The sequence below is a fragment of the Somniosus microcephalus genome, chromosome 25 (genome assembly GCF_052327205.1).
Source record: "Somniosus microcephalus isolate GS21.2 chromosome 25, FLI_Smic_1.0, whole genome shotgun sequence".
Classification (NCBI taxonomy): domain Eukaryota; kingdom Metazoa; phylum Chordata; class Chondrichthyes; order Squaliformes; family Somniosidae; genus Somniosus; species Somniosus microcephalus.
The window spans coordinates 28,202,463-28,212,238 of NC_141011.1; the positions used below are offsets into that span (position 1 = coordinate 28,202,463).

General features: G+C 47.9%; 1 protein-coding gene across 3 annotated transcripts in view; it reads right to left on the reverse strand.

Annotated features, from left to right (window-relative positions):
• LOC147100573 (protein-arginine deiminase type-2-like) overlaps positions 1-9,482 on the reverse strand; it is a 58,653-nt gene extending 49,171 nt beyond the window's left edge. Inside the window, exons 1-2 of one of the 3 annotated variants that reach the window (XM_085966961.1) lie at positions 9,416-9,482; positions 7,609-7,719 (exon numbers count right to left, since the gene is read on the reverse strand). In XM_085966961.1, the coding sequence (XP_085823087.1) occupies positions 7,609-7,700 (92 nt within the window). In that variant the 5' untranslated portion in view covers positions 7,701-7,719; positions 9,416-9,482. Of the gene's footprint in view, positions 1-7,608; positions 7,720-8,287; positions 8,396-8,445; positions 8,541-9,415 lie in introns of those variants that run through there. The other 2 variants (XM_085966962.1, XM_085966963.1) reach the window with 2 other exon arrangements.
• Positions 9,483-9,776: the final 294 nt, after the last annotated feature.

Sequence of the window (9,776 nt, forward strand, 5' to 3'; positions counted from 1 at the left end):
GCCATTCGGCCCTTCGAGTCTGCTCTGCCATTTAATGAGATCATGGCTGATCATCCAAATTCAGTGCCCTGTCCCTGCCTTCTCCCCATATCCCTTGATCCCTTTAGCCTTAAGAAATATATCTAACTCCTTCTTGAATATATTTAATGAATTGGCCTCAACTGCCTTCTGTGGTAGAGAATTCCACAGGTTCACCACTCTCTGGGTGAAGAAATTCCTCCTCATCTCTGTCCTAAATGGCTTACCCCTTATCCTTAGACTCTGACCCCTGGTTCTGGACTCTTCCCACCATCGGGAACATCCTGCCTGCATCTAGTCTGTCTAGTCCTGTTAGAATTTTATAAGTTTCAATGAGATCCCCTCTCATTCTTCTAAACTCTAGCAGGTTGGCTGCCTGGCCTCTTCCCCTCCCCACCCCACCCCTGTCCCGCCTCCGTTAAGACAGGAAGTGGCCGAGTTGGCAGCGGATTCTGGTCGGGATTCAGACTTTTAACACTTTGACTTCCCACCCGACCTAAACCCACCCATTTTGTTGGGTTAAAATTCCCCCCAATGGCTGACTTCGGTCTTCTCTATTTAGTTGCAGGAAATTTCTGCTCATCCAGTATTGGATGTGGGCAAGCAGTCTAACAGTTTAGAGACAGTGGAGGGGTCGAGAGCAGTTTCCCTCTAAGCTGCGCTTTGTTGTGCGTGGCCTGTTTATTTCAGTGCAAGGTCCCTTTGAATTTCTGCGCATGCGCAGTATTTCCAGTGGAAAAGCTTGTGAGCGGCCTGTGTAGCACCTTGCAGATTACTCTGCGGCCGATCACGCAGGCAGCTTAGAGGGAACATTGGTTGAGGGAGGTGGATGTGAGGTAGAGCTGGGATTGTCAGCGTACATGTGAAAACTGACACTGTCCGCAAGAGGCAGCATGTAGATGAGAAATAGGATGGGCCCAAGGATAGATCATTGGAGGACACCAGAGATAACGGTGTGGGAGTGGGAAGAGAAGCCATTGCAGGTGATTCTCTGGCTAGGACTGGATAGATAAGATGGAACCAGGCGAGTGCAGTCCCACCCAGCTGGACAATGGTGGAGAGGCATTGGAACAGAATTGTGTGGTCAACCGTGTCAAAGGCTGCAGAAAGGACAAGGAGGGATAGCTTACCTTTGTCACAGTCACATAGGATGTCATTTGTGACTTTGGTAAGAGCTGTTTCGGTTCTGTGGTGGGGGAAGAAACCTGATTAGAGGGATTCAGACATGGCGTTCCGGGAAAGATGAGCACTGATCTGGGAGGCGACAACACGTTCCAGGACTTGAGAGGAAAGGGAGGTTGGAGATGGGGCAATAGTTTGCAAGGATGGAAGGGTGAAGGGCGGACTTCGAGAGGGGTGATGATGGCAGATTTGAAGGAGAGGCAGACTGTACCCGAGGAGAACCGCTAACACGGGAGCCAGGAAGGGAAGTTGGATGGTCAACAGTTTAGTGGGAATAGGGCCGAGAAAGCAGGAAGTGGGCCTCATCGACAAGATGAGCTTTGAGAGGGCATATGGGGAGATAGGAGAGAAACTAGAGAAATATGTAAATTCAGGGTTAGGGCAGGGAGGAATCTCAGAGGAAAAGCTGAATGGATTGTCTTGATCTTTGTAACAAAAAAGTCCATGAACTCCTGGTACTTTTTGTTGGAGGTGAGGGAGGAGGAGGCAGGGGAGGGTGGTTTGAGAAGACGGTTTGTGATGGAGAAGAGAAGCCGGGTGTTATCTTTGCCTTCCTGGATGATCTCAGAATAGTGGACAGTTTTAGCAATGGAGCGCAGGCCCCAGTAATGCTTTATGTGATCCAGCCAGAGCTGGTGATAGATGGTTAAACCAGTTGAGCGCAAAAGACATTTAAATCTGCATCCCTTGGACTTAAGGGAGCGGAGATGATGGGTACACCAGGGGGAACAACTGGGGTGAGAGAGTGTAATGGTTTTAATGGAGACAAGGGCATCAAAGGTGGTGGAGAGGGTATGATTTAGCAAATCAGTAGCTGCAGAAATGTCATGAAGAATTGTAGGCCAAAGGCTAGATAGTTGGGTATTTGAAAGTGCAGTGGTAAGGGACTTGAGGGAGAGTTTTTTTTCCAGGGGCGGACACAGAAAGAAGTGGGGTTGGGAAGGGGAATATGGGTAGAGAGCGATATAAGGAAATGGTCAAAGATTGCCTTATCAGTGATCGTTACGGTGAGAGTAGCGAGGCTACGTGAGATGACAAGCTAGAGGGGGTGGTAGTGCATATGGGTAGGAGAGTTTATATGGAAGGAGAGAGTTAGGAAGGAAAGCAGGGCAGTGAACTCAGAGGAGAGAGAACAAGAAATGTTGAGGTGGAGGTTGAAATCACTGAGGATAAGAAGTTGTTCGGTGCCGAGGCACAGGGAGGAAAGCAAAGATATCTCAGCAAGCCAAAGGAGGAGATATTAGGACAGGTGACCAAACACTTGGTCAAAGAGGTACATTTTAAGTTGTCTTAAAGGAGGAGAGAGGCCGAGAGGTTTGTGGAGGGAATTCCAGAGGCTAGGGCCTAGGCAGTTGAAAGCATGGCCACCAATGGTGGGGCAAAGGAACTGGGGGATACACAAGAGGCCAGAGTTGGAGGAACGTAGAATTCTCAGAGGGTTGTCGGGCTGGAGGACGTTACAGAGATAGGGTAGGGCGAGGCCATGGAGGGATTTCAACATGAGGATGAGAATTTTAAATTCAGGGTGTTGGTCAGCGAACATAGGGGTGATGGATGAACGGGACTTGCCGTGAGTTAGGACATGGACACATGGACAGCAGAGCTTTGGATGAGCACACCCATTTTCAGATGCTGTTTTGAGGAGCTTTAGCAAGATGTGTAACTAAGAAGCGGTGCCCTCTTTGGGATCCCTGGGCATCCTTTGCTTGGCATGAGGTGGTTGTGAACAGAGTAAATGTGATGTCAAACAGCCAAAGGATGTGGTGAAGATGACAAAGGCTAATAGCTTTGCAGGATATAATGGCCTTTTAGTGAGACTATTGTCATAAAGTTAGGGAAGACCCAGGGGCTAATCAACCTGCACCTGCACTCTGCAACTGTAACGTGAGGTCTCCCACAGCCTTTGCATCATTGTGTTCTGGCACCTTAATTCCTGGCACAGAAACAACAGCTCCAAGCTGGTTTCTTTAACAGTAGTAATTAACTACAGTACCTATTTCTGTGCAGTTGTGGATGACCATTTATCTGACATACAGTTCAACTCCAGGGGCATTTATGTTGGCATCATGCACCGTTTTTAAGATATAATATTAATTTGCTGCAGGAGTTCCTCAGGGCAGTGTCCTAGGCCCAACCATCTTCAGCTGCTTCATCAATGATCTTCCCTCCATCATAAGGTCAGAAGTGGGGATAATCACTGATGATTGCACAGTGTTCATTTCCTTTCGCAATTCCTCCATTAATGAAACAGTCTGTGCCTGCATGCAGCAAGACCTGGACAACATCCAGGCTTGGGCTGATAAGTGGCAAGTAACATTCGCGCCACACAAGTGCCAGGCAATGATCATCTCCAATAAGAGAGAGTCGAACCACCTCCCCATGACATTCAATGGCAATACCATTATCAAATCCCCCACCATCAACATCTTGAGGGTCACCATTAACCATAAACTTAACTGGACCAGCCACAGAAACACTGTGGCTACAAGAACAGGTCAGAGGCTGGGCGTTCTGCAGTGAGTGACTCACCTCCTGAATCCCCAAAGTCTTTCCACCACCTACAAGGCACAAGTCAGGAGTGTGATGGAATACTCTCCACTTGCCTGGATGAGTGCAGCTCCAACAACACAGAAGAAGCTCGACACCATCCAGGACAAAGCAGCCCGCTTCATCGGCACCATTCACCACCTTCAACATTCATTCCCTCCACCACCGGCGCACTGTGGCTGAATTGTGTATCATCTACAAGATGCACTGCAGCAACTCGCCAAGGCTTCTTCGACAACACCTCCCAAACCCGTGATCTCTACCACCTAGAAGGACAAAGTCAGCAGGCGCATGGGAACACCACCACTTCCAAGTCACACACCATCCTGACTTGGAAATATATCGCTGTTCATTCATCGTCGCTGGGTCAAAATCCTGGAACTCCCTACTTAACAGCACTGTGCGAGTACCTTCACCACACGGACTGGAGCGGTTCAAGAAGGCGGCTCACCACCACCTTCTCAAGGGAAATTAGGGATGGGCAATAAAAGCTGGCCTTGCCAGCGACACCCACAACTCGTGAATGAATAAATAAAAAATATAATAGAGATATATAATATTAAAATTGGTACTGACATGTCTTGCATTGAAAACACCTCAAAGGAATTTCCCATTTTAAACATGCCCATACTCACCTGTTAAGCTTTTCTTGTAATGCCTATAATGGTTGTAATAGGATTTTTGCATTAATGTCACAATCTACGACGTTGGGCTGGATTTTGCCAATGGGGAGCTTTTGGAGGCGGGCCTCCCACTTGTCGGGTTTTAGTCCCGCCTCCATCGACTTCTGGCCAACCCACGCTATTTTCCCTTGATTGACCTTGTTAAGCCCGTCCAGCGGGCTTAGCAGGCCAATTAAGGGGAAGCCGGTTACAGAGAACGTCAGCATATGACGTTTCGGTCAAAAAATTGACAGATGAATTGTCATCGTTTGACAGCTCTGTGAAGCTGTCAAACACTGACATTCTATGTTGTTTGATGAGTCCTTGTATTCAAGACTCATCAAACCTCTTTCTTTAGCAGAAATTAGATGGTTGTTGCATTGGAGAATGCAGCAGCCATCTGTCATCTCTGCCGGTGAGATGTGAGACTCTCCGCATCCCCACCTGTTGAAGCCTGCAGGAAAAAAAAGGTAAGTAAACATTTTTTTTATCACTTTCCACTTACCTCACATACTTGCCTCTCCACACTTGCACCCATCACTTACCTTCACAGCACACTTTTTGCACCCCTCCGACCCTCGGTGACCCTGGCGGGGTTCGCAGCCTTCGGGAAGCATTTGGGTAAAATGGGGATAATCCTCTTATCTGCCTGTTAACTACCTTTCAACAGGCAGTTAAGTGGCTGTAATCCCCTTCCCGCCTCCAGGAGACGGGACCCGGCGCGGGACGGCTGCCCACGTCCCGGGAAGATGGCACGGGGCAGAATGGGCACCCGCCCCCAGATTCTGCCAATTTCCATCAGTCCCGCCTCCCCAGTGCTGGCAAGATCGCGCCCCTTGAAACACTTTAAAGAACTGCTTTGAGTCTGCATGCAGGTGCAGGCTTTGGCCACCAGCCGTCACTACAGAGCAGTTTTTATTTTCTAAAACTTTACTGTACCCTCCAGCTTGGTTATCTCTTCTCCAGTTCTCTCTTTCATGATATTATGGCCCAAAATTTATCTCCCCCCGCACCCCCCCCCAGTTCTCCATTGAGCCTCACTGATGGTTGTGCCCAACCATTGATGTTGATCCCCACACTCAAGTTAATGTTTTCCCTCCCACTGTTTTGGCCCACGATGTCTGCTGCACTGATACTTCTATCCCGCTGACTTGTTCCTTTACCTGCTCCCAGGCCTCCCTGTTGTTTGTTGCCGACTTTCATCGCTGGCTCCCGGGTATCTCCATACTCTGCTACTGGCTTTTTAACCCACACTGTGCCTAGAGTGAACCATAGCATCACAGGCCTCTGTAGTTTAACTTCCGCCTGCCTCCTTTACCCATTGCTCTTTGCTCCCCAAAAATATTTGCTGCAGAATTCTTATCTGAAATTCTTCTTGAGTGTTCATTTTTCTTACATTAAATAATTTATCCTCCCTTTCCTTGGGATTAGGCCCACACGACAAACATGTTTGACTCTTGCACTCATGTGCTGGGCTCCACCAAGGTTGAGGATGAGACCAATCATGGAATCGCCTCTTTTTCTTGGGCTGGATGCTTTGCTCTAGTTCACTGGTTGTGGGACATCTTAGCTCAGTCTATATACTACAGCTTTTAGTGTTTGGCGTGCAAGTAAGCCTGTGTAATCACGTCGCTCGGTTGGTATCTCATTCTCAGGTAGGCCGGGTGCTGCACCGTTCTGTACTCCATATTGAACTAGTATTCGTCTCCCAGCTTGATGCTAATCAAGGAGTGAGGACATGCTAGGCCATGAGGTTACGCATTGTGGTGGTATGCAGTTCTACTGCTACTGATGGCCTACACCTGGTCTTGACCAAGAGTACACTTGGTCTTGATTCTCCATGTGCAATGTGTATATTACAGGACTTCCACCACATAAAGGCCGGGAGATTTGGGGTTCTTCCACCTGTGGCAGTTCTTTGTCTTAGTTTATGGGCCAGTTTCTCCTTTAAGAGGAAAGTGAAGCATGTGAAGGCCCTTTGTTTGTCATCCGATGCAACTCAGTTGTCAGTAAGTATTCCGTAATGGGGTGATCACAGGTGCAGGAAATGAACTAAAGATACTTCATGAAAAGCTGAGTGAAAGAATACCTACAAGGGAAAGAAATCATGTGTGAAAAGTCTCATGGACTTTTCAGGGAAGTACTAGATGAGGGTCAGCACCTGGAGAGCAAGTTGAGGAAATCTGATACCTGCTTATACTATTGAATTAGTTGGCTAATCCATTTTAGAGTCTTACAGTCCTTATTTTCATGTACTACAACAAAAACGTGCATTTATATAACACCTTTAAAGTAGTAAAATGCCCCAAGGCGCTTCACAGGAGCATTGTCAAACAACATTTGACACCGAGCCACATGAGATATTAGGACAAATGAACAAAAACTTGGTCAAAGCGGTAGGTTTTAAAGATCGTCTTAAAGGAGGAGAGAGGTTTAGGGAGGGAATTCCAGAGCTTAGGGCCCAGGCAGCTGAAGCCACGGCTGCCAATGGTGGAGCGATTAAAATAGGGGATGCGCAAGAGGCCAGATTTGGAGGACCGCTAAGATCTCGGAGGGTTGTATGGCTGGACAAAATTACAGAGATAGGGATAGACGTGGCCATGGAGGGACTTGAAAACAAGGATGAGAATTTAAAAATCTAGGTGTTGCCAGACCGGGAGCCAATGTAGGTCAGTGAGTACAGGGGTGATGGGTGAATGGGACTTGGTGTGATTTAGGAAACGGGCAGCAGAGTTTTGGATGAGCTCAATGTTACTAGGCTGGAAGACGGGAGGCTGGCCAGGAGAGCATTGGAATAGTCAAATCTAGAGGTGCCAAAGGCACGGATGAGGGTTTCAGCAGCAGATGCGCTGATACTTGTACAAGACTAACGAGTGAAACCTGGCTCCTCTGCCCCAACAATTCTCAGCCCCTCCATCAATCCTGTCATGGCAAGCAGCAGCCCACAGACACCCACTCAAGGAAGGGGCTTAGTTAGTGAGACTGAGGGGAGTTCACATGGTGACACACAAAGCATGTGGCCAGGATGAGCTGAGGATAGAAAATGAGGAGCTAGTTGGGAAATGGCTACCCTAGCTGAGGAGTCTCGGGATTCACATCTCAGAGGCCCAGCGTTTGCAAGAAGGATGTTTGAAGAACATCAAGCATATGTACAAGAATCAACTAGTAAAAAAAAAATCAAATCAGTTTGTTGACTTACTTGTAGATGTCGATGTTGAGTTCAGTTCCCAGCACATAAATAACATTGGTGGGTTTCCCACACTCCAGGCGCACGGTCCTTTGCCTGGACATAGTGAAGGTTTACAGTGCTCTGCAGAGTAAGAGTCAGTGTTTTAGCTCAGGTGAAGCTTCTCTATAGACACCCACTGCCCTGCTCACAATAACAGCCCAGAGTCACCCAATGGGAATTTTAACCCCCAAAAACGGGTGAGTTGGGGTCAGGTGGGAGGTTAAAGAGTTTTTAAAAACTGCATCCTGACTTCAACCCGCTGACTTCCGATTTTAGCGGAGGCAGGGGGCAGGCAGCCAACCCGCTCCCAGGAGGTTGGTCGCTCATTTATATATTAAAATAATAATGAGGCTGGTGTGCCTCATGGTGATCCACCATTACAAATTTAACTCTGGCTGGCCGGTTTTCCCTGGCCTCGAGGAACCAACCAGCTAAAGGGAGGCGAGGACTGCTGGATCCAGGAGGTAAGTGCCTTTCCAGCGTCTCTGCCTCACCCATGCACCGCTCCCACCCCCTCCGATCGGACCCCTTCCTCCCCCAGGCCTCTGATCTCTCTCCCCGCAACCTGTAAAAGCTGTTAGTAAATATTCCGTGTTTGGTAGTGCACATTCCTGGAGAATGCAAGATCTGTAAAAACAGCTATAACCACTTCAGTCAGCCCAGCAGGCAAGCTAGCTCATTCCATCAGTTCCCAAATCCACCCACTGATCCTCCTCCGGCACCGATTCCTCCCGCCCCCGATCCGCCTCCAGCACCGATTCAGACCCGCAGCCAGCCAGGAAACAGCTTTCAAATGCTAATCAGGACCTGTAGGAAACCCATTATCCTCCTCTGGACCCGATTCCTTCCGCCCCCGATCCTCTGCCGGCCCTGATTCTGATTCAGCCCCGCCCCCCGCAGCCAGCCAGGAAACAGAGCTTTCAAATACTAATAAGGCCCTGCCTTTAAATTCGGCAGAACCTGCGGGAAACCCATTCTCCCAAGTTTCCCGACTGCTTTCTCGCCCCCTGCTCCCGACCCGCCTCCAGATTCAAATTCGGGCCAGTCTCTCTCCTTACTTGTCTTCTGGCTTAAGAAAAATCTGTAATTTAATATAATCGGTAGCTCACCTCATCTCTCAATCAGCTTTTACACTTATCTGCAACATTAATACAGTTTAGGAGTTTATCATTCAACAAGTTGCCTGAACCATCCGCAATTAATCTGTTTTAGGAAAAATATCCCCAATAAAGGGAGTCCCTTATTGCACAAGTCCTCACTGGAGTTAGTGCCATTTCCTTTCTTTCATACACTTAAACAAGTCTCCGTTTTCTTTCTCTGACCTGATATTCACAATGAATGATTATCTTACCAAACTGTCCGAACTTCTTTTAACTCAAATAACAACAGAAAATGCTGGAAACACTCAGCAGGTCAGGCAGTATTGTGGGGAGAGGAACAGAGTTAACGTTTCAGGTCGATGACCGTTCGTCAGAACTTGTTTTAACTCACATCTGCAACAACTGAGTTAATGTCCCGCCCTAATTCACCTGAACCGAGACTCTTTTTCTGTCTGTGCTTACACTGTAACTCTTGTAAGTATTCCAGGTAAGGGCGAGGGCGAGCCATTTTCTATATCCTTCGCGTCCTTTGGAAATAATAAGCCTTCAGCAAGATCCTGACTTTCCTGCCCCTCTGTCTTTTACCTGTCCCAGGTACTGTATATTCGTCTTGCAATTAATCTGGAGACCTGAGCTCCCTCTTTTCTAGCCTCACTTACAAATCACGTTTAATATACCTCTGTAACTGTAGACAGCAGCTCCTCAAGCCTTCAGTGGCGTCTGGAGTCTCGGAGGAGCTGTTATGAATGCATAACCCCCGCCCACAAATGCAAATGAGAAAACTCGATCTGCTGACCAGATATTTCGAAACATCGCAGAAAGGTGTCACAGAACCAACCCACAGCTTCTTTCCAAAAATGTTGAAATCACACAGGTCAGTGAGCATCCCTGGAAAGAACAGGGAAGTGAACATTTCAGGTACACAGCCCTTCATCAGAACTCGTTATTTTATGATTTTGTTTCAGATTTGCAGCTTTTTGCTTTTTACTGTAGTTTAATAGCTCGGACAGACTGCTCACAACCAGCTCCGTCTGCCTG